At 42.8% G+C, this 25425-nt stretch overlaps 1 protein-coding gene across 1 annotated transcript; it reads right to left on the bottom strand.

The window, feature by feature from the left end:
* Positions 1-4810: 4810 nt before the first annotated feature.
* NRIP3 (nuclear receptor interacting protein 3) lies at positions 4811-25413 on the bottom strand. Its single transcript, XM_008007408.3, has 7 exons — positions 25121-25413; positions 12640-12798; positions 12070-12152; positions 10219-10358; positions 8909-8961; positions 8701-8795; positions 4811-8386 (listed from the first exon to the last, which is right to left on the bottom strand). The coding sequence occupies exons 1-7, from the start codon at positions 25292-25294 to the stop codon at positions 8371-8373; spliced, it is 720 nt and encodes a 239-aa protein (XP_008005599.3). The 5' UTR covers positions 25295-25413; the 3' UTR covers positions 4811-8370.
* Between the last annotated feature and the right edge of the window lie 12 nt (positions 25414-25425).

Below are 25425 nucleotides of genomic sequence, written 5' to 3'. Positions count from 1 at the left end.
TTTGTTAAGGGGTCAGACATGTCTGACTGGTTGACTTTTCCCAGAATGCTGCTTAGTCCCTGAAAATTCCCGATGGGTCCACCCACCAGGCTTCTGGTATACACAGACAGATCTGAATCCCAGTGGTGGAAACAACCTAGGCTGATTCTGAGTTTTCCACTGCATTTCTTCTTCTAATTGTCACTCTTTTTCATTCCTGCCCTTTCTCTCATCCCTTACCTGCTGATAATGAATCTTATCGTTTCTAAAATTCCACTCTCCTGGGGGCATCCACAGCTGGATCGTCTTCTTCACTGCCATTCCTCAGGCCTTAGAACAGGTCCCCTTCATACACCCTTGTGCTCCAACTGGTATTTATGAAACCTGTTCACTTCAATATACTTTCAGGCCAGGCTCACACCTATAATCTCAGCAGCTTGGGAAGTTGAGGCCAGTGGATCACTTGAGGTCAGGGCTTTGAGACCATCCAGGCCAACATGGTGAAACCCTGTCTCTACTAAAAATACATATATATATATATATATATGCTAGGCATGGTGGCATGTGCCTGTAGTCCCTGCTGCTCAGGAGGCTGAGGCATGAGAATCACTTGAACCCAGGAGGCGAAGGTCACAGTGAGCTGAGATCGTGCCACTGCACTCCAGCTTGGGCAACAGAGCAAGACTCCATCTCCAAAATATATCTGATCTATAAATAGATCTATATATAGGTATATATAGATCTCTTATGAGAAACTCTTATGACCTCAGTTTCTGCAGGACTGGGTAATTGCCTCCTCATTTTGGTCAGCTCCAGCATCATTCAGATTCTCTGTCCTTACCCATTTCCAGAACAAGCAGGATGAAAATCACTTATCAGCATAGCACCCACCCTCAAGCACAAGGTTATCCGATGTTTTCAAGGTGTCCAGCATTTCATAACAGAACCCCCTGATTAGTTTGCTAACTGATGAAAGCAGAGTTAAATTCCTGTTATGCAGGCTTAGAGTACAGGAGATTCTATGTCCCCATTTCCTCTGCCCCCCAATCTATCCCTTGGCAAACACAAGTACCTCTACTAGAATAACCATACTCCCTCTTCCCAACCCACTTCTCTTATTTAAGGGAACTGGCAGTGTTTGTGTATGTCAACAGCATCGGAGTATCTGGGTTCCCTGGAGAGTTAGATTTTCTGTATTAATTACAAATTGGGGGGTTACTCTGGCTCCAGTAAAAGCAATACCAGGATTGAAGTCCCCTCTCGGATTATTATGGTGGTTGGGATTTGCTGGAAGAAGCATAGGTCCAGAAAAGAATGTAAAAAAAAGGTGCTAGAAGGAAATAATAAGGCCTATAGCATGAGGCTGCCAGAACCTTTGGACGAGTCACTATCTAAAAGCAAGTAAAGACCCAGGTTTTTGTCCATTCTAGTCAGGCACCTGGTGGCGTCTTTCAGAACATACTGGCCCGGTGGTGGCTCACGCCTGTAATCTCAGCACTTTGGGAGGCTGAGGCAGGAGGATCACTTGAGGTAAGGAGTTCGAGACCAGCCTGGCCAATGTGGTGAAACCTCGTCTCTACTAAAAATACAAAAACTAGCCAGGTGTGGTGGCGGGCACATGTAGTCCCAGCTACTTGGGAGGCCGAGGCAGAATAATCGCTTCAACGCAGGAGTTGGTGATTGCAGTGAGCTGAGGTCGCACCACTGCACTCCAGTCTGGGTAGCAAAGCGAGAACCCATCTCAAAAAAAGAAAAAGAAAAAAAAAAAAACAAACATACCACAACCCTTTAATAAAACGGTCTCTGAGAAAACAGCTATCACAATGTCCATGTACTTGACACCATGTGAGAAACAGCCTCCAGTAAGTCATTGGCCAGACAGGTGAGTATGAAATAGGATAACACTGTATTATATATAGCTCAGGATGCACTGATAATAGAAGTTTGAAGCAACAGCTGATAGAAGAGTCTAAGCGATAACACACAGACTAGTTTGTCTCTGCTTCTTGAGAACAGCAGCCTGCAACCTTCAAACAAGCTCATAATGCATGAGTCAACAAGAAGCTATATTTGATTCACAATGCCACTTTAATAAAGATGCCCTAGAATCAAAGAACTTGGCATGAGAAATTATGCCCAGGCTGGGGTGCAGTGGTGTGATCATAGCCCACTGCAGCCTCTGAACTCCTGGGCTCAAGGGATCCCCTCACCTTAGCCTCTGGAGTTGCTGGGACTACAGGTGCGCACCACTGTGCCCAGCTAGTTTTTAATTTTTTTGTAGAGGTAGGGTCTCATTATGTTTCCCAGGCTGGTCTCGAACTCCTGGCTTCAAGTGATCCTCCCACCTTGGAATCCCAAAGTGCTGGGATGTGCTCAGTATTAAATGTCATGAAGATACTGTTAAAATAATAATTGTGCTCAATAGTTGTGTCTTTATACTATTCTAAGCCTTAGGTTTCTTTTCTGTAAAACTAAACAATACTACCTTTTTGCAGGGGATAGCATAGTCCCTGGTTTATAGTAAATGCTTTCCTCCAATTGAGTCAAGATATACTTCTCTGCTACCTCCATCTATTAGAAATGCTTGCCTTCTGGTACCAGAAAATAAAACACTTTCCACATGACAACTCTGAAGACAATAATCATACTACCATTGCGCTTTTCTGGATGTGTCACAAATTGTATACATGTCCCTGCCTTACAAATGACATCTCCTATACACAGAGTCCTTAATATTGCTACATTCAATGTATAATCAACTAAAACATCAGTATCATCTTAATGTGAATTTCTGTTAATCCAAGTTCTCCCCCACTATGCAAGTGCAATAAATATTTTAAAATGAAGGGGTGTGTGTGTGTGTGTATAAATTTTTTTGTTTGTTTGAGACAGAGTCTCTGTTGCCCAGGCTGGAGTGCAGTGGCACAATCTCAGCTCACTGCAAGCTCCGCCTCCCGGGTTCATGCCATTCTGCCTCCGCCTCCTGAATAGCTGGGACTACAGGTGCCCACCACCAAGCCCAGCTAATTTTTTGTATTTTTTTTTAGTAGAAATGGGGTTTCATCGTGTTAGCCAGGATGGTCTTGATCTCCTGACCTCGTGATCCGCCTGCCTCAGCCTCCCAAAGTGCTGGGATTCCACAGGTGGGAGCCACTGTGCCTGGCCAACAATATATATTCTTTTTTTTTTTTTTTTTTTTTTGAGACGGAGTGTCGCTCTATCGCCCAGGCAGGAGTGCAGTGGCGCGATCTCGGCTCACTGCAAACTCCACCTTCTGGGTTCACACCATTCTACTGCCTCAGCCTCCTGAGTAACTGGGACTACAGGTGCCCGCCACAATGCCCGGCTAATTTTTTTTTTTTTTTGGATTTTTAGTAGAGGCGGGGTTTTGCCGTGTTAGCCAGGATAGTCTTGATCTCCTGACGTCGTGATCCGCCTGCCTCGGCCTCCCAAAGTTCTGGAATTACAGGCGTGAGCCACCGCGCCTGGCATATATTCTTAACTCTGTGTAAATTTTAATTTGTTGGTTTCATTCTTTTGAGATGATTATGAATATTGATTCTGTCACTTGTTGCTTAAGGACCAGGCAGGTGAACCACTTGACATTTTTTATCATCAGAATAAATTGACAAAAGAAAATCTTTTGAGGTGGAATGGCAGTATCTTCCGAGTAGTAATTAAACCATAATTCTAGATGATGATAACCATCGTCATAATGAAAGCATGTTGCTTGTTGACTATTTAACCATGCTGTTTAAGTCATATTAAAAACATCAATACTTAAAAGTTTCCATTATCTTGAAAATACATTTATTTGAGATGCCATTTGGATAATGACTTTAACTATATATTAAGGTTCGTTCAACCCTTTCCCTTTCCCTTCCCAAACCTCTCCTATTTGTTTGAACTAAAAATATTTCTTTTGTTTGTTTGTTTGTTTGAGACAGGGTCTTGCCCTGTCGCCCAGGTTGGAGTACAGTGGCTCAATCATGGCTCACTGCAGCCTAGACCTCCTGGGTTCAAGTGATCCTCCTGCCTCAGTCTCTTGAGTAGCTGGGACTACAGGTGCACGCCACCACTCCTAATTTAAAAAAAAAAATTGTATAAAGACGCATGCACACGTATGTTTATTGCAGCACTATTCACAATAGCAAAGACTTGGAATCAACCCAAATGTCCATCAGTGACAGACTGGATTAAGAAAATGTGGCACATATATACTATGGAATACTAGGCAGCCATAAAAAAAGGATGAGTTTGTGTCCTTTGTAGGGACATGGATGCAGCTGGAAACCATCATTCTCAGCAAACTATTCCAAGAATAGAAAACCAAACACCGCGTGTTCTCACTCATAGGTGGGAATTGAACAATGAGATCACTTGGACACAGGTAGGGGAACATCACACACCGGGGCCTATTGTGGGGAGGGGACGGGGGGAGGGATAGCTTTAGGAGATATACCTAATGTAAATGACGAGTTAATGGGTACAGCACACCAACATGGCACATGTATACATATGTAACAAACCTGCACGTTGTGCACATGTACCCTAGAACTTAAAGTATAATTTAAAAAATATTTTTTTAAAAATTGTAGAGAAGGGGTCTTGCTATGTGGTCTAGGCTGGTCTTGAACTCCTGGGCTCAAGTAATCCTCCAGCCTCAGCCTTCCAGAGTGCTGGGATTACAGGTGTGAGCCACCGTGTCCAGCTATATTTCCTTTTCTAGAAGTGTTCTCTCAGACTGTTGACTGGCCCACCATAAAAGATTGCTCCCATATATGAAGCTCTGAGTGACTACCATATGCCAACCACTCTATATGAATTTTCTCATTTGACACTGTGAGATAAGCACTTTTATTACTTCTGTTTTATAGATTACAAAACCAAGCTCAGTGAGGTTCACTAATTTGCTCGACATACAGTCAGTAAGAGACACCTGAAGGGCCAGTAGCAATGGAGGAACAGAAGACCCTAAGAGAAAAATGCTGATGCAATTAGACTGTACCTGGTCTCCCCCACCTTCCAGACTAGGGCCCTGACACAAAGACTTTGTCAGACAAGCACAGAGAGGGGAAGATTTCACTTTATTGTTACATCAGTCTCACAAATAAACCCAACACAGCCAGAAACACTGAAACGATAAAGTGCCAATGCAGAGAGGCCTGGCAACAGGAGGAGGGAGGAATCCAGTTCGCCTCCTCCACGTCCCCAGCCTGGAAATATATTTCTATTACACAAGAGTGAGGGCAGCTGACATACCAGGCAACCCATTGTATAGACACTTTGAGCTAAGAAATAGAAAATTGTACCAGGTAGGGTCTGTGCAGGGCAAGGAAATAGAAAAAAGTCAGAAAACGTTATTTTCCCAAATGAGTCAGGCATGGAAATATCAAATGATAAAAACAACATTTTTCAAACTCCCTGTATTTGAGATAGACATCTAATAAGGAATGAGACAGGTTTGGTACTTCATGCTACTGCCCATTTTCAGAACTATGACATGGGTAGACACCCTTTCTCCCATACCCTCAATCTAAGGTACCAGAATTTTTTAGGACTCCTGGGAAAAACTGACCTCACCTTCTTACCTTCCCAGCCCCCAAAAATTAGACCCAGTGCTTCCTCATGCACATCAAGGAGATGTGGGCTAGGAGAGTAATCAACTTGGAGGCATTTAAAGAAAGTTAATGAAGCTCGAGACTTCCCATAATTGTCTCAAGACATTTTTCGGAGCCTCTATCAAGCCTGGGATTTAAAACATAATTATTTGGTTAGAAAATTCAAATGTTTTGACTGCATTAAATGAGATTATATCTGAAGCTGGTCACCCCAACTATTTCAATTCCAAAACTAGAAAATTATTGACTAATCTTCAGAGGCCAGAAGAATCACTAAAAGTTATCTAACCATCCCCAATACCATATCATCGTAAACTCAAAGGGCCAGAAGCAGTCATGTCTTTCCAGAACTTGAGAGTTCCTGGCCTCACGCAGTCCATGGGGAATTGGAATCCAAATAAGAATAAACCAGAACGGGCCGGGTGTGGTGGCTTACGCCTGTGATCCCAGCACTTTGGGAGGCCAAGGTGGGCAGATCACGGGGTCAGGAGATCAAGACCATCCTGGCCAACATGGTGAAACCCCAACTCAGCTAAAATCCAAAAAAAAAAAAAAGCTGGCGTGGTGCCACGCGCCTGCAGTCCCAGCTACTCCAGAGGCTGAGGCAGGGGAATAGCTTGAACCCAGGAGGTGGGGATTGCAGTGAGCCAAGGTCGCGCCACTGCATCTCAGCCTGGTGACAGAGTTAGACTCCGTCTCAAAAAAAAAACCAGAAGGAACCTTCAACATGCCTCACTGTGGCCAAGAGTTAAGGCTCAGAGTAGAACTTTCAAGTAGGGAAGTAAAGGGTGAACTTTAACTTTGTACCAGGGTAAGAGGCAGGCCAAAGTACTGCTGTGAAAGGTAGGGAAGGAGCATGGAGAGGCTTCAGTGGAAAGGTACATGTCCCCACTAGGTAAGAGAATGGGGTGTTGCCAGAGGGAGTGCTGAAGGCTGGTAACCCTGGGATCACCCCTGCTGAGCTTTAGATGTAGCCTCCCAACCGTGGCTGTGCTTAGCTTTCTATCTAGCTTCCTTAGGTAGAGGCTGATAGGAGGGGGGCCTAGGGAATGACCCCATGACAACTGACTGCAGTATGGCTGCCTAGTTGTTCAAATGATGGTCACCAAGTTCCTAGTCTTTAGGGAGCTTCTGTGAGGCCCAAATCATTCAGAGTTCCAAAGGGTTGTTTGGTAGGGGCAGTTGCTGAACACTAGACAAGGTAGTTGGTAGTACTTGGCAAAGTTCAAAGTGGGATCCTTTAAACAAAAACACTGAGAACTACTGCTATGATGCAGGGTAGACTTGGGAATATCTTAAAGGGATATCCACAGCTAGCTGTTTTTCTGACTTGTCCAAGCACTTCTATGACCAAACTGAAGGGGAGATTCCATTACAGACACCTGCGTGCCTAATGTGACACCCCAATCAAAAAGCTTCAAGAAACCTTGTATTCTCCCCAACCTTTGAGAGGGGTCAGGAAATACTGGGCAGTTATTAAAAGTTGTCTTTAACATTGTTGGCTCCTGCTCTGCCTCTTTCCTTGTACCAGGACAGAATTGAACGTCTCAATTCCTTGCCTGAAAATGTCATTCCCTACCTCCCAGAAAGGTTTATCTAGGTAGGCCTCTCCACCAGTTGATTATTCATTCAACTCCCTTCTGTTCTGGCCTTGCTCTTCCCCACCCCCCCACTTTCTCTATTCCTGGTTTCCAGCTACTTAAGTCCTTGGCAGACACATAACAGGATAGGCAGAAATGCTGATTGGATCTTGGGAGTAATCAACGTCTGACAGTGACACTCTGATTTACTTAAGCCTTCAATTCCATCTGAGAGAGAGAATAATATTCCTCTGTCTGTGGTTCCTCCTTTCCTCCAAGAGGTTCACAATGAGAAACCATTTCATTCATCTTTGTATGCTCAGTTTTTAGGCACCAAGATGAGGGCCCAAATGTGACAGTTTGGGGCAAGGAACTTTTAGTGGGCTTGGCACACAGGAGGGAGAGCTACGCAAATCATCCTAGCATCCATCTCCAGAGCATATTCCTCCCCTGCTCTGCCCTTTTCTTTCTTTCTTTCTTTCTTTTTTTAAAAAAAACACATTCTCACCTCTTTGCCCTCCTGTTAAAGGCTTGAATACAAATGAGGCAGCATGGGAGTCCTGGCTTGGAAATCAGGTCTGCGTTCTCAGTCCCTTCAGTCACTGACCTAATATATGAACTTAGACAATTCACTTGCCTCTCTGGACCTTTAAATGAAAGAGTTAAACTGTAATAGATGATGTCCCTGGGCTCTTTCACGTAATCCATACTTGAGAAATCAATTAATCAATTTGAAGAAACTCTAATTCCAAGACATAGGTATCCTGGCACCTGTTTGAAACAGCTGAAAGGAGGTAAAGGTCAGGTTCCTGTTTATTATACATTTTAGCTATAGGAAAAGAAGCAAATATATCTATGGAGACACAGAACCTGGCAGCCCCTATACTTGACTAATAAAAGCAAATTCCTGGAAGAAGCAGAGAAATAGGCCACAAGTGAGACTGGCAGTGTCAAAAAAGGTCTATAAATTAAGTGATCAAAGGAGTAAAAAACAATGGCTATAACCAGACAAGATCTCTAAGCATAGACTATAGTCTAGAGAGGTCTGAATGGGAAGGAGCCCCTAGAGCTTCTATTAAATGGAAGGACTTGGTCCACAGCAAGTTGCTACGGCATTTGGTTCAAACCCAGTTTTCTCAATCTGTCAACCCGGTGTGTATGCACATGTGCAGACATGCTGCAGGCTGTAGTTATGCTTCTGAAGTGCTGAAATGAGAAATAAATATCAGAAGAAATAATGCCATATTCAGAAAAAGTTAAACTGAAGGCAAGTAAAATTTTGCTTTCAAAGCCACTCATTTCCCTACCACTCTGTGTGACATGACCATTGCTCATTCTGATGTGTGCACTACAGAGTTTTATGGGATGGTGAACTCTGGGTGTGGGGAAGGGTAGATTTGTAGTATAACTGAAAGCCAAAGACAGGATACAACCCCACGTCCTGTCTAAGAACCACCACCGCCTTGCTCGCAGCTCATGACAAATGGATGTGACTTGATCTGACCCACTTGGGTACTCACTTGTCTTCATTCAAAGAGACTGTCTCCACAAAAGGGATTTCTTCCTTGTCTGTCTTCCCCATGATCAGCCGGTGCTTATCCAAGTTTATGATGCACTGAAAACAGGAGAATCACTGGTAACTTGTCAGTGATACCACTATGAGTTCCTGTGTACGAGGATACCTGCCTCAGAGAGGAAGTATCAAGGGGTAAGAGGAGTCAATCTTACCTTCAGAGATCGGAGAGTCTGTAGACCAAGGGACAAGTTTTTCTCATTGTCATCTAATAAAACAAAAAGATGATTAAGATTTAGCCATTTCCACGCTTGCTTAGAAGTCGGCCTAATCACTATTAGGTTGCACCCATCCATCCAGTAACATCCAATAAGCATATATTGAGCATGTGTTTTTATTTTTTTGTTATTTTTACTTTTTTATTTTTTGAGATAGAGTTTTGCTCTTGTTGCCCAGGCTGGAGTGCAGTGGCGCAATCTCAGTTCACTGCAACCTCTGCCTCCCAGGTTCAAGCAATTCTCCTGCCTCAGCAGGAGATTTGGGATTACCAGTGCCCACCACCACACTCGGCTAATTTTTGTATTTTTAGTAGAGACAGGGTTTCACCATGTTGGCCAGGCTTCTCTTGAACTCCTGACCCCAGGTGATCCACCCACCTTGGCCTCCCAAAGTGCTGGAATTATAGGCATGAGCCACCGCACGTGGTCAAGCATGTGTTGTATTAAGTAATTTTCCTAGATCATTAAAGTTACAAGGCAATAAAGCCAAGATGCAAACTCAGGTCTTTTTTACTCTAAAGGACAAAGGTCTTTAGACAAAGACCAATAACTTGGAGTAGTCAAGAATAAAATGTATGAGAAGTGTGGAAAGTGGTGGGAAATTATCAAAGGATTTATGGCAAAGGAGTAAGTTGCTCTCTATTTCTAGTTCATGGAAAGCTCTCAGGGGACATTTTCACCTGTACATAAAAAAGTGTTTTCTTGCTCCTTTTTTTTTTTTGACATGGAGTTGCACTCTCGTTGCCCAGGCTGGAGTGCAGTGGCGCGATCTCTGCTCCACCTCTCGGGTTCAAGCAATTCTCCGACCTCAGCCTCCCAAGTAGCTGGGATTAAAGGCATGCGCCACCAGTCCCAGCTAATTTTGTATTTTTAGTAGAGATGGGGTTTCTCCATGTTGGTCAGGCTGTTCTTGAACTCCTAACCTCAGGTGGTCTGTCCACCTTGGCCTCCCAAAGTGCTGGGATTACAGGCATGAGCCACTGCGCTCGGCCTCTTGCTCCTTGAATTTTTTTTTATCTGACCTCCACATTTGTTTAACTGATTGATTCTCAACATGTCTTGGATGTAGCTCAGGGCCCATCTAGTACTTTGGAGACCAAAAATTGGGACAAGATCTATAGTACAGAAAAATGGGAACCATTTTGAGAAAGTCAATATTTACAGGCATGAGATCTCATGAGGTTTTGTTGGGGGTAGGGAGAGGGTTTATGTTAGGGTCCATAGGTCCAGCCCTCAATTCTGCTTACCAACCACAGCTGCTGGGCAGTCCAGGTGGAGAGAGCCCAGTGTGATCACTAGGTGTTCAATCTGGCCCACTACTTTGAGATGCCGGGGTAGAGAAAGCTTTTCTCCTTCATGCTTGTGAGATTTGACAAGCTCCTTGAGTCTGCACCAAAAAGGAAGATACCAAAATCCCCTTGACAGAGATTCCTGATAGAATCCTGCAATGCCTACCTTCTGACCTACAACTGGAATTCTCCAGGGATCTCCTGGGATTAATTTACCAAAAAGTGCTAGCCATCCTACATTTGTTGTTTCAGCACTTTGTCCTAAACATGCCAGGGGGATATAAAAACACTAAAGACTCATCTCCCATTCTCAAAAACCTTACATCACTTATGTGTATTGGTGAAGACAGGGCAACTGACATATTCAGAGAATCCTATTCTGTATCCTACTGTCCCCACCATTGTGTGAGGCAATTGAGTTAACATGTCCTTTTACCGATCTGTGAGTAACAGATACCAGAGAAGTCAGGTTAATCCTAATTTTACAAGGTGCTTTGTTCAATGTCTAATTTTCTCATTGTCCTTTCTATTTCATTCTGTCTTCATCAGTCTGTCTTAGACTATAATGTTAGTGGAGGCAAGTACTTATTTGGTAAGTGCACTGATATTCGTATCAGCAAGGAATATCATGGAGAAAATCCTTGTTAATTTAACTTGTCTGTGCAGGGGAGGAAGGAAAGAAACAGTACCAAGGTTTCATATGTTACATAAGCTGACTGTAATAGCTAGCACCAGAGTTATTATGGGTTGGTGGATAAATACTTAATTATGGACTTTCTGTGCCAATACTTCTGCTTTCCTCTATTTCCTCTCTTTTGATGTTATAGCCCATCCAAAAGAAAAATAATTGCAGTTTTACAGATGGTTATTAATTCCTCTGGAATCATGGCAGTCTGCTGCCTAATTATGCACCAGGACATATTAGTCTTTCTGGAACCATCATGTTGCACTATACTTCATCTTTTCACCACATAAAAAGCTCAGGGCTGGGTGCAGTGGCTCACACCTGTAATCCTAGCATTTTGGGAGGCTGAAGCAGGCAGATGGCTTGAGCCCAGGAGTTGAAGACCATCCTGGGCAACATGGCAAAACCCCTTCTCTACAAAGAATACAAAAAATTAGCCAGGCATGGTGGTGCACACCTGTAGTTCCAGTTACTCAGGAGGCTGAGGCAGGAGGATCACTTGAGCCCAGGAGGCGGAGGTTGCAGTGAGCCGAGATTGCACCACTGCACTCCAGCCTGGGCAACAGAGTGAGGCTCCCCCACACAAAACAAACAAAATAAACTACTGGCTAATCATCTTTATGATGGCCCAGGCCCAGGCCCAGGCCCAGGCACAGTAGCAACTGCAGTCCTCAGTTCTGATGGATGTTTCTTGGGGACAGGCAGTGCATCCTCCAGAAAGACTCTGAGTAAGCTAAGGCCCACCACATCCCTACTTTTATTCATCTGGATGGAGTATACCAACAGGACAGCTCCTTTTAATTTGCTGTCTAGTGGATCAGGGCAGGGCACACAATGAGCCAGAGGTCTCAGGCTCTCTCATTCAAGTTCAGAGGTCTTTGCTCAAAACTTAATAGGGGGAGTTAACAGAAAGCCAAAAGTTTCCATGCTCACTGATTTCTCCACTTGCCTGATAACCCACCACTCCTCCCCTCTACTAAGGACTCTGGTTCCAGCTGAGATCTGAACTCTGCATACTTCTCTTTGAGCTGCCGTAGAGATGCTCACCATCTCTAACCATAAAATAGAGTCAAGCGAAGAGTACACTCACATCTAAGTTCCACTCAGTACAAGTGGCTACTTACCCCAATCTGTCCACACAGGCCGAAGAGATGAGATTATATAGGCAGCCTGTGTCAACCAAGGCTTTCACATCCTTTCCAGCACACTGTGGGGAGGAAATGTACTGTTCAATAAGAGCCAGAGAAGCAGAAGGGAAAGGAGATGCAGACAGCAAGCAGCAGATGTCATATGAAAGGCAGGGGTGGAGAGCATCCTCCCAATTATGGGTTATAGTGTCCCATCTTTACCCACTGCTAAGTCTGCCTTTGACTGGCTCTTGTTCCTGCTGAATCCAGGGCTGACAGAAGATCCCCCAAAAAATTCTAGATGTTTTCTGCTACATAACAAATAGCTCTTAAACTTTTTTTTAAAATCACATACACATTTGTAAATCTGATGAAAGCTTTGTTCCTTCTTCCCATGAAGACACACGTGCATACAAAATGTCACATACACTTCCAGTGTTGCATGGAATGGCCCTTTTAAAACTTACTTATGAATTCCATGAGACCCATACTCTATAAAACCAGGGGGAGAGGGTCCCACATCCTACTTTCCAGAAAACCCTGGAAAATCTGTTCTCAGAACATTACCTGGCAAGAAACCAAAATCATGTCATCCTCAGACTTCTTTAGCCCCTCAGACTTAGCCTGATTGAGTTTGTTCGTCTTAGAGGCCCAAGGGACACGGCCGCTTCGGAGCTTAGACAGGTTGGTTTCCATGAGGCGCCTCTGCAGAATATTATGGGGTTGCTTGAGGGATAGAAAGCAGAGACTTCTTAGTGACAGGCCACATCCCTCTTTCCCATTGTCCCCCAGGTACCATAAAAATAATGAAGGAGCCTCCCATAACTGAGCTCTACCTTTGTTTCTCATTTATACTTCCTTCAAGTGAGGACTTCACTGGTATTGTCAGAGCAGGTACTATAAACCAATTTGCAGTAGGCCACCCTGAATGAATGAAAATGCAAGATATGACACTGGAAAATGTGGAGAGGGCCGATAAATATTCTAGGGCTTAAGAGAACTGAGGGCCCTTGTTATTTGGACTAACCGAGGCCTGCTACCTTTCTTCCCCTTACAAGAGCATTTCAAGGGAAAAGTGGTCTTAGTCTAGAATAAGTGATCTCTGTATCTTCCCAGGTGACAGCAAATCACTGCCCTATAGAAACGGCAGCTCATTTTCATAGGCTGAAGAAACTTAGCTAACACCGGTATTCAGAAGCTCTGCCTACTTCTGTGTCAAGTCTCACTCTCTTATCTTTCAGATGCAGCCTGTAGATACCTTAGTGGCTGGCTCTCCTGTGGGCTGAGTCACCCATGGGTGGATAGGGTGAAAAGACAGGAATTCACACTTGCTGAGCAAGCCTCTCAGCAGACACACTTTGAAACCTGACAGAACACATAAGAATCATCGTTGCTGGCATCCTCTGGACCTCAAAACACTGGTTTCTCCCGCCCTATCTTATTTTGGGCCATTTCCCTTCCCTTCAATGGCCCAAAAGTGGGGGTATGAAGGGGGAAGACACTGACCAAGAAGCAGGAGACTTAATTAGACCTTATATGCATGCCAGGATGCCTAATGTTAAGAAGCAGAATGAGAAGTGTGAGTTTAAGTCTGTACTTTGATAGAGCTTAGGAGAGTTCCTAGGGCAGATATAATCATGCTCCACCATTCCTATTCAAAGTGGCCTCCAGAAAATTTAAGATATCTCTTGAAAAAAAAATCCTTTGACTGGAGAAATCTGTATACACAAATATCTTATGCCCAGCTACAATAGCATTTAAAATCCCTCAAAGGAGAGTGTTTCACCCCAAGTTTCTATCTAACATATACCAGATGACACTCTGATTCTATGGGGAAGGAAGTCACTCTTAGAAGCCCAGAGCCTAGAACCTTTCAAGGGGAGGGGCTGGCACTGGAGGTCTTCAGTATCTGCCACCTTTCAGATTCCTAAGGAAGAATGGAGTCACAGCCATGACTCATTGTAACCCTAGTGAGATGAAGAAATGGATTCCCGAAATACACTGATTCTTGGCAAAGCACATTCTAAATTGGTATCTTTGGGAAAAGTGGAGGGAGAGGCACTTGTAAAGAAAATGAGAGCTTCTTAGCTTGACAAGGAGCTGGAGGAAGTGCTAACTCTGTCAGATTTTCTGATGCAACACTGGGAGAATGCTTTGCTTCTCAAAAGAAACAAAAATGCTTCATTCGAATCTCTCTCACCAGTAAGACTGGATTCCTAGCTCAAGCCATACTAAAGCAGGCTGTTTGTTTCTGTTACATCCGTGCTTACATCTAGGACCTACTCAGATAAAACTGGACTTGTAGAAGTGAGGACTGGAAGGAGTTTCAAAGACCATCTAAACAAAGCCCTCTTACCTAAAGTTTGGGGATGTCTTCCTACATTGGTCTTGCTAAAAACTTTATCTGGTTCTTAATCTTGCAAAGGAGCCTAATCATTAGTGGAGAGATGAGACAAACGAGGGAGGTTCTGAAATCATTCTGCTTGAATTCATCCCTTTTCTGTATTTTCCTCTCTTTCTACTGGATTCTTCTTCCACAAGTTATAAAACATACTAAAAGTTCCTAGATATTGGGGAGAAAACTCCTCCACAAAACATCAGATCCTGCTGCCTTGACTCTACAACCTCCTTTAATCACCCTCCTTATCTGGAATGGTCTTTTTTTAAAAAGCCTAAACCATGACATCTATTTCCTGATATCCCATATTTCCTTCACTGAGATCACTTCTTATCCCATACCAGTAACGACCTCTGATTTCCAAATACAGTAGACATTTTCAGCCTTAATTTTACTAGATTTTTCTAGTGAATTTGGCCCTGCTGACTGTTCCTTTACTTGTTCTTTAGTAACCAAAAAAAGGTTCAAACACATGCTCAATGTAAAATATTTAAGTATCACTGAAATATATAAAATAAAAAGCAAAGGCCAGGCACGGTGACTCACGCCTGTAATCCCAACACTTTGGAAGGCTGAGGCAGGTGGATCTCTTGAGGTCAGGAGTTCGAGACCAGCCTGACCAACATTGCAAAACCCCATCTCTACTAAAAGAAAAAATACAAAAATTGGCCAGGCGTGGTGGCATGCACCTTTAATCCCAGCGACTAGAGATGGGGAGGCAGGAGAATCACTTGAACCCAGGAGGCCGAGGTTGCAGTGAGCCTAGATCGTACCACTGCACTCCAGCCTGGGCAACAGAGCAAGACTCTATCTCAAAATAATAAATAAATGAACAAATACATAAATAAATAAAATTAAAAGCAAAAACCTCCCCAATCTCTCAAACCCTTCTCAGTCCCACTCCCGACAAATAATGATCATTAAATTTAGAAGTATATCTTTCAAAAAATATTAATACATTTATAAACATATAAAAGAATAAACATACTATAAAACTGTTCTGAAATTTTCTATTTTCATTTAATATAGAAGAGGCAATTTCTGGCCGGTCATGGTGGCTCACACCTGTAATCCCAGCACTTTGGGAGGCTGAGGCAGGTGGATCACGAGGTCAGGAGATGGAGACCATCCTGGCTAACACAGTGAAACCCGTCTCTACTAAAAATACAAAAAATTAGCCAGGCGTAGTGGCAGTCGCCTGTAGTCCCAGCTACTCACGAGGCTGAGGCAGGAGAATGGCATGAACCTGGGCGGCGGAGCTTGCATTGAGCCGAGATCGTGCCACTGCACTCCAGCCTGGGCGACAGAGCAAGACTCCGTCTCAAAAAAAAAGGCATTTTCTATGTCACTATACATAATTCTTTTATTCTCTTTGATAACTAAAAAGTATTAATAATATAGTTCAGAGGAAAATTTACAGCCAACAAACCCATATGAACCTCAGAGATGTTTTTCTCTGGTCATTTTACTATGCCTACATAGCTTAAGTAACAATATAGCTGCATATTTACCTCTGCTTCCAGTCAAAATTTCACTAAAATAACAGTAAAAGAGTAAGTCCTAAACCCACAAAATAAAAAGAACAATAAAGAAGAAAAAAAAGATGTTGACAAAATTCTGGAATCTCAATAGCAGGCAGAAAAGCAGCAATAATGACCTGGACTAGAGAAAGCTAAGTGCTTTACACCATTTCACTTCACAGAGAGCTGAAGGGGCAGAGGCTGCCAGTTGCTCTTTAAAATCCTTGTTCTCCTCTTCTTCATAGGAAGATACCTAGATTCTTTCCTGGCCCTCCTTGCGGTTAGGCATAGCCATATGACAGAGTTCTACAGAATAGAATGTGAGTGGAAGTGACATGCACCATTTCCATGACTGGCCCATAAAAATCTCCTGTGCATACTTCTCCATATTCTTTTCCTCTTCCCACTGGCTGGAGTGGAGATGACCACTATGGTAACCTTCTCAGAGGCCACATGTTGAAGACAGAAGAGCTACTGTCTCTAAAGGACTAAATGGAAGAGGCTGTCTTGCTGACTTTTCCACTAATACTGTTACTTAAGAAAAAATAGGCCGGGTGCGGTGGCTCACGCCTGTAATCCCAGCACTTTGGGAGGCCGAGGCGGGCGGATCACAAGGTCAGGAGATCGAGACCATCCTGGCTAACTCAGTGAAACCCCGTCTATACTAAAAATACAAAAAATTAGCCAGGCGTGGTGGCAGGCGCCTGTAGTCCCAGCTGCTCAGGAGGCTGAGGCAGGAGAATGGCATGAACCCGGGAGGCGGAGCTTGCAGTGAGCCGAGATAGTGCCATTGCACTCCAGCCTGGGCAACAGAGCAAGACTCCGTCTCAAAAAAAAATAAGAAAAAAGAAAAAAGAAACTATTTTGTTTGAGCTATTATATATTTGCATCTAGCTGTAAAAGCAGTTGTCTTACTGAAACTAAAAGGCTGAGGGGTTAGAGGTATCAGAACCTCTACAATTGAAGGATACAATTAGGGTTGGAAATAGACTAAAGTCTTCATAAGACTCTCACTTGACCCAGAGAACTGGGGAGAATGCCAAAAGTTTACTCTTCTTGTAAGAGTAAATAAATAGACTGATCAGTTGATAGCTTGGCTAGGCTTTCAGGTTTCGAGAACAGCTGAAGGGGAGTGGGGGGTATCATACTAAGCCAGAACTGAAGGACATGAGTTTAAAGATTGAAAGGCCCCAAATGGAGCCTACCATAATGAATGAAAAAAGATCCACATCAAGATTTCACATCACTGTGAAATTTTGGAATAGCATGGATGACAAAGATCCCACAAGATTCCAAAGAGAAAAAGATGATAAAAATACAAAGGATTGGGAATCAGAATAGTATAGGACTACTCAACAGTAACAATCAAAGCTAAAAGACAATAGAATAATGCCTTCAAAAATCTGAGGCCGGGTGCAGCGGCTCATGTCTGTAATCCCAGCACTTTGGGAGGCTAAGGTGGGCAGATCACGAGGTCAGGAGTTCGAGATCAGCCTGGCTAACATGGTGAAATCCCATCTCTACTAAAAATACAAAAATTAGCCAGGCATGGTGGTAGGTGCCTGTAATTCCAGCTACTCAGGAGGCTGAGGCAGGGGAATAACTTGAACTCATTGTGGAGGTTGCAATGAGCTGAGATCGTGCCACTGCACTCCAGCCTAGGCAACAGAGGGAGACTCCGTCTCAAAAAAAAAAAAAAAAAAAAAATCTGATAGTACATAATTTCTAATAGTAATTAGTACCTAGTAAAACTATTTAATAGTATCTAATAGTACCTAGTCAAACTATTGGTCAAGACTCAAGAAAGTTATTTCCTGTGTCTTGTCAAGAAGCTACTGAAAGGTATGCATGCTTCACCAAAGCAAGAGAAACAAACAACAAGGGGAAAAGCATGAGATCTAAGAACAAAAGAATCCAATAGAGAGGCAAAGGCAGTTCTGAGAATGGTGTTGAAGGAAAAGTCCAGGATACAGGTTGCCTATAGCTTTTAAGAGCAGCCAGTCCAAAATGAAATGAAGACAGGAGACTCTAGGAAGGATTCTCCAAGAAAACAATGGACTTGCTAGACCATCTATAGTTTTAAGTTACTTGAAGGAGAATTAAATTTTACATGGCAATGTTTTTTAAAAAAAACCAAGGAAATTAATTTTGAGAAAAATGTTTTTATGAGAAAGGAAATAGTACTTTGACTCAGCTGTAAATAACAAGAACATAGTCATAATAATGTAAGCAGTAAATGCTTATTTGACCCAAAATAGTTATTTAATAGAATGTTAGTAAAACAGAAGAGTGAATATGATGGGAAAGTGTAAGATAATTAAATTTTTATCCATTATAATAGAAAATCAGGGCTGGATGCGGTGGCTTACACCTGTAATCCCAGCACTTTGGGAGGCCAAGGCGGGCGGATTGCTTGAGCCCAGGAGTTGAAGACCAGCCTGGGCAACATGGTGAAATTCTGCCTCTACAAAAAATGCAAAAATTAGCCAGACATGGTAGTTCACACCTGTAGCCCCAGCTACCTGAGAGGCTGAGGTAGGAGAATAATTTGAACCTAGAAGGTGGAGGTGGTAGTGAGCCAAGATCACACCACTGCACTCCAGCCTGGGCAACAGAGTGAGACTCTGCCTCAAAAAAAAAAAAAAAAAAAAAGTAAGACTAGACAGATAGTGATGGAAACAGTTAATTAAGAAATAGCAGTATCACCATTTACTTGGAATTTACTTGGAGATATGGAGATCCCTAACACAAGCAACAGCTTTAAATTTTTTTACGTTTTAAATTATTTACATTAAAAATTTTTAAATAAAAATATACCCCATGTAGCAGAAAAGAGTTCAGCCACAAGAAAAGCCAACTTACAGCAGTTTAAATGGAGATTTATTTTTCTCATGTAACAAGAAGTCTAGAGATAGAAGCTGCTGATACTAACTCAGCAGCTTAACAACTTCAGGGCTATTGGCTCTGTAATTTTCTTGGACATTCCTTCATGGTCACAGATGAATACCCCAGCTCCAGGCATTATATCCACATTCAAGAAGTGAGAAAGGAGGAAGGACTACTCTAACATAATCAATTGCTTTTATCAGAAAAGGAAAAGCTTTCCCAGAAGTTCCTTTGGCAGTTTTTTGCCCATATCTTCTTGGTCAGAACTCATATGGCCACTCCTAACTTTAACAGACATTGGGAGATAATTTAGCTTTTATAATCTCTGTAGAGGAGTCAGGTAAATAGAAAAGGGCTAAGAATGGGTGATGATTTAGCCAACCAACAGTGTCTGCCAGATGCAAAAACTAAGGCATGTGCACACACACCATGTAACTTAGGCAGGTATAATGCCAGGTTATCTTATAACCAGCTTAGCATCTATTTTCTTATGTCTGCCCTAGTTTCTACATTTTAAAACAGCAAATCCTTGACAGACAAGTTTGTTGTATAAACATACCTTAACTATTTACTAATGGGCATTTAGATTATTTCCATATGTTTGCCATTAGAAACAATGCTGCAATAAACTCAACATTTTATTTATCCTGAAACACTCCTCCACTGGCCTCTAAAACCACCTGTTTATTCTGTTCCCGTCTCTTTCACTGGTTCCTTTGCCTGTGCTCACTTCTTAAACATTAGTGTTCCTCATTGCTCTATCTTTGGTCCTTTGTCACTCCACATATACTGCCAGGGCAATTTTATCTGTTTTCATTGCATAAATTACTATCTTTATGATGATGACTCTATCTCATGTCCAGATGTCATCTCAATTCTAGACACATAGATTCAACTACCTTTTTGAACTTCTCTACTTAGACATTCCACAGGCACTTCAAACGTAACTTATCCCACTGATATTTTCTATAAAACTTGCATATTCTCCCTTATTCCCTATCTCAGTGAGTGAAATTCTGCCTCCTCTTATTTTCTTCTTCATTTACTGTTACTGCTAAGCCCAAGCAATCTCCTAACATTACTTTCATGGTCCTCTTCCCCTACAGTGGTTCTCTTGCTAGTTGTATTAAAGAAAAATCCTCGATTTAGCATTCAAGACCTTCCACTACCACTCATCCTCCTTCCCAATCTCATCTTTTAAATTATTACTCCATGAAAGCTTTCTGCTTTCAGCAAATTACCACTTGTCACATATTACCTTGGGTGAATCACTAATCTCTATGAGCATTACTTTTCTCTAAACCTTACTCTCTTGATCAGTAATAAAAGACGTTTGAGCTCCAAAGTCTTGTTCAGTTTTAACATGTTGGGTTAATTCCTTTCCAACAACCTTGGTAAGTGGCACCACCATACATCCATTCTTGATTTTTTCATTTCCTGACCTCCTATCAAAAGTGCTATTGTACTCTGAAACATACCTGGAATTGATCTGCTTCTCCCCATCTTTACTACCTCCAATCTAATCCAAACCACTGTAATTTCTTATCTCTACTGCAACAGCCTCTTAACTTGCATTCTGCCTCTTCTTTTACCCTTCTGCAGTCCATTCTTTGCATGGAAACCAGAGTAAGCTTTTTAAAACATAAGTTAGATAACACGGTACTTGACTTAAAACCCTTCAATGGTATCCCATTGTTCTTCAGAAAAAATCCAAACTTTTTACCCTTCTCTATACAGCTCTGTACCAAATGGTCCTTGCCTCTCCTTCCATATACAAACCACTCTCCCTTCATTCATTCAGATTCAACACCATCCACACTCACTTCCTTGCTCAAAATTCCTCTCCCATTCCAATCCCTTTGCACCAGCTGTCCCCTCTGCCTGAAATGTTCTTCCCCTAACATTTCTAATGGTTAGGTCCCTCTTATCTTCCAGGTCTCTGTTCAAATGTCATTTCCTCACAGATACCTTCCCTGACCATACAACTTAAAGTAGGTAGGTCACCTCTTTAATTACTAACAAATCTCACTATTTCTTTCATAGTAATTATAAATACATAATTATTTTGTGTATTTACTTGTTTATATTTCACCCCTGCCCTACTAGCATGTTAACTGCACAAGGGCAGGGACCGTGACTGTCTTGATTTCAGCTATATCCTCAGCTCTTGATATGGTACTGAAAGAAATCTCTACCCCTTCTTTCTTCAAAAAGCCTTTCTTTTTTTCTGAGATGGAGTCTCACTCTGTCTCCCAGGCTGAAGTACAGTGGCACAATCTTGGCTCACTGAAATCTCCGCCTCCCGGGTTCAAGCAATTCTCTCACCTCAGCCTCCTGAGTAGCTGGGACTACAGGCGTGCACCACCACACCCAGCAAATTTTTACCTTTTTAGTACAGATGAGGTTTCACCATGTTGGCCAGGCTGCTCTCGAACTCCTGACCTCAGGTGATCCACTTGCCTTGGCCTCCCAAAGTGCTGGGATTACAGATGTGGGCCATCAGACGCAGCCAAAAAGCCTTTCTTGATTAATATCATTGAATTCTTTCTTTCAGAATCCCTTCAATATTTGTATGTTAAAGAGTTTGTACTACTTGTATCCCCAGTCTATGACTGTTTTATAAATGTGGTTAAGTGGTTCTCATTCGTTTATTGACATATTGGCTTTCCAAGGGATGTCCTGTTTTTCAACATACATAGTACTGACCAGGTACACTGGCTCATGCCTGCAATCCCAGCACTTTGGGAGGCTGAGGCAGGACTGCTTGAAGCCAGGAGTTTGAGACCAACCTAGTAACACAGTGAAACTGTGTCTCTACAAAAAAAAAAAAAAAAAAAAAAAAAATTAAATAAAAATTTAATGTGGTGATATGGATGGCTAATCTATAGGGCACACTACACAGACCTGCTCCAATAGACAGATTCTGTTCAGGTATTTTATGGTAAGTTTGCTTTACTGTGTTCAACCATCTTTCTCCCAGCCTCATTCCTAATTCTAGTCAGTTTTGAAAAAGCATTTAGCTCTGATCAGAAGCAATCATATGTAGGAAAGAAAAACTCTATTGCCAGACAAGTAAGAATATGTTCTAATGCATACAGGTAAGTATGATATCATTTAGGAAAGACAGCACATTATCACATAACATGACTATTTTTAAAAATTAAAAAGTCCTTAGCACAATGAGAAAAACTTTAATGAACCTGGTAGCTAAAACAAGATAAATTACAACAGGCAAATTTACAAGAATGGAGATGTTTTTCTCCAGCTTCATCGAGTTTAAAAAAAAAATCAGGGCTGGGTGTGGTAGCTCATGTTTGTGATCCCAGCACTTTGGGAGGCTGAAGCGGGCAGATCACTTGAGATCAGGAGTTCAAGACCAGCCTGTGCAATATGGCAAAATCCCATCTCTACAAAAAATACAAAAGTTAGACTGGTGTTGTGGTGTGCACCTGTAATCCTAGCTACTCAAGAGTTTGAGATGGGAGGATCTCTTTAGCCTGTGAGGTCGAGGCTACAGTAAGATGTGACTGCAGCTGCATTCCAGCCTGGGCAATAAAGTGAGAACCTGTCTCTTAAAAAAAAAAATCAAATATAATATTACTCACTCATATCTCTGGTTTTAGTTCTTAATCTAATACAGAATGAACAATATAAGATAAAAGGATAAATGCAAAGGGGCCAGACAAAAATATAATTTCCACAGAAGACTTTGTATCAGCCAACTCCATATACACAGAAATAGGCAAAGGCACTTTCCTGGGGCCAAGACAACATGACCCCCTTTGATTTCCTATGGTTGCCTTCTGCCAGTCCTAAAAGGGCTGGCAGGCTGATCAAGCAGTGAACATTACAGAAACAGCATAGTAAGAGGTAGATAATTCAGAAATCCCAGCAGTATAATTTAAATATTGGTTACTAGTAGGAGGGAAAACAACCTACAACCTTCATAAACCCAAAAGTCAATTACAACTAATTTTTCCTCTCTCTTATCTCCCTCTGATGCTATCCTCTCCCTTTTCTTGGACCCCTTCTGTCGAGATCATACTATAAACTACTTCAAGTAAGAACTATTCAATTAATTTTAGCATCCTCCAAATTTCCCTTGCAGTGAGAGAAAACTGAGTCAACACTAGTCTATCCCAGATGTATTTATAAAGTAAAACAATAATAATGTACTTCTAAGGTCACTTCTAAGATTGTACTGAGGCTGCAACAACAGTTCCAAGAGTTTAAGCATGCTGCCTCACCCCAGTGCTTGCGGCTCTCCTAGCCCTACCTCAGTCTGCCTCGGTTTCTGTAATCTGGCTGTTCTGTGCAATCACTTGTACACTGTAGGTGTGAAAACAGTGAGAGAGGGAAATCAATTCCATGACGGTGGGGCACAGAAAGCATGAACCATGATTCAGAGCCTCACAGTCAACTGCCATGTGTATGTGTCATACTCAAGGCAATATCCTGCTTCTTGAGGCTCCTTCCTCTTTTCAGCCTGCTGCCTGTGCTCTATGCTATCAGCCCTTCGTGACTCAACTGAGACAGACGGGAGTCAGAAAAGTGGATGGAATTCCTACACAGCATGAAGTAGTATAAGAAATCCTAGGCAGAAGGAAGCTAAGGTAGCTCTCAGGGCTAGGAAACTCCTTGACAACCAAGGACAACCAAATCCAGCATTTAAAAATTCCATATTTTAATTCTTCTCTTAATATAATACTTCCTTCTTTATTGATTGACAAGCATTCTAGGAACTAGGATAGGATTATTTGGCCTGAAGGAAAGAATATTTCTCGAACCTGATTTGTTAAATGAGTCAAGATTGCTTTAAAGTAAAAGAAGGGAAAAGAGAGTTACCTCTTTTGCAGGAGCACATTTCAATCACTCATCACTCTGGGTTAGCATAAATCAGGGAAACTATCCTGTGGCTTGTGCAAAAAGCAAAGCAAAACAAAAAAACACAACTTTCAAAAAACAGAGTAACTGAAGTAGACAAACCCTGCACAGAAGCAACTAATGGCAGGGAGGAGAAAATTATACTGGTACCTGTGTGTCATTAGAGCTGTTAAATTAAAAACAAACAAACAAACAAACAAAAAAACGTAATGGATGCAGAAGCTCTGCCCTCCTGGGGCCAGAAATGGCAATTTCAATGAATTAGAGCTAACAACCACATCCAAAATTAAACATTTCAAAAGCTTAAAATAAAAAATACTAGAAAAATTATGCAGAGCACCTATTTCATTTGTTAAAAGACATTTAATTAGCGTTTCATACATTACCACCCAAATGAACAAAGCGATTGTGAAATTCAAGAAAACAATCAAACTACAAGAAAACTCCAGATAAAACTACAAAGTTAAACATAAACTTGGCCCAGGACCACTACAGAGGCTGAGGGATGACAGATACAGTTCTTTATATTGGTCACCCTTTCATTCTATAGAAAGAGGACAGTACCATTTTTTACCCCAGGGCCCCTGTCCTGGAGTGCTTCTACTTAATGCCAAGAAAAACCGTGCTAGAAAAAAAGACTGCAACCACCCCAGCCCCAAATGCACACATTAGCTGGTCGGTAAGATGGAGCAGCCTGGCTTCCTCCCTCTGCTCACTCCTTGGGGGCAGGGCTTGAAGAGAAGAGAATGATGAAGAGATGTTGGGGGTTCAGGAAACCTTCACATTCGACCACTTTTCTCTCTCCCCATTCAGGATGGAAGGTCAAAGGTACATAGGACCAAAACTAGAGAAGTGGATTTTGCATAGGGGGACAATGGATTCAACAAAAATCTTCTGGATCTGGCAACTGTCAAAAAAAAAAAAAAAAAAAAAATCCCTTTCCACTTCTTTCCCCCTCACACGAAGTCATTAGGAATCACCTCTGTCTGGGTCATAGAACCAGCCACACAGCGTAGAAGGCACAAGCCCCACGAACAAAATCCGGTATTATTTTGAATAAGGGGAGAGAAAGAAGACCCGAGGGCAAGAGGGCAGGGCAGGACCTCTTCCTTCTTCTGGAGAGGAGACATCCAGGGAGGAGGTACAGCCGAGGGGAGCGCGAGCTGAAAAGCTAGGACGGAATCCCCACCGAAACCGCAGCAGGGGTGCTGGAAGGGGAGGAATCCGCGACGCAGCGACCGCGAGCCAAGGGCAGCGGCGGGCCGGGCCGTGACTCAGTGAAAGCCGCAACCGCCGGGCCTCAGAAGACCGCGGGCTCGAAGCCGCCGGGGCCAGGGCAAGAACGGCGGCGGGGGCTCACCGTGTCCTTGGACGAGCCCAGCTTCTTGAGGCCGTCCAGGGGCAGCAGGTCGGCGGAGTCCTTGTGGATGAACTGCACAGCCTGCTTCATCCGGCGCTGCTGTCGCAGCGACGCCGCCTCCCGCATGTCGGTCTCCTTGCGGCCGCCCTCAGTGAGGAGCCCTGAGTAAAACATCCTTGAGGCGCCGGCGGCCAGGTCGCCCGCGGCTCCCCAGCAGCCTCAGCCTCGAGCTCGAGCTCCTCCAGCGCCGCAAGGGCCCCGCGCCGCGCCTTTTATAGCCGAGTGTGACGTCGCGTGGAGCAGCC

The sequence above is a fragment of the Chlorocebus sabaeus genome, chromosome 1 (assembly GCF_047675955.1).
Source record: "Chlorocebus sabaeus isolate Y175 chromosome 1, mChlSab1.0.hap1, whole genome shotgun sequence".
Classification (NCBI taxonomy): Eukaryota; Metazoa; Chordata; class Mammalia; order Primates; family Cercopithecidae; genus Chlorocebus; species Chlorocebus sabaeus.
This window is presented reverse-complemented; position numbering and strand designations above follow the sequence as displayed.

What these genes read in the sequence shown, in the direction of transcription:
- NRIP3 (XM_008007408.3), bottom strand. Translation starts at nt 25,294, where the DNA reads ATGTTTTACTCAGGGCTCCTCACTGAGGGCGGCCGCAAGGAGACCGAC. An exon ending in TGATTTTGGTTTCTTGCCAG is followed by an intron (nt 12,153 to 12,639) that starts GTAATGTTCTGA and finishes TCCTCCCCACAG; the next exon opens with TGTGCTGGAAAGGATGTGAA. An exon ending in GCCTGTGTGGACAGATTGGG is followed by an intron (nt 10,359 to 12,069) that starts GTAAGTAGCCAC and finishes TTTTTGGTGCAG; the next exon opens with ACTCAAGGAGCTTGTCAAAT.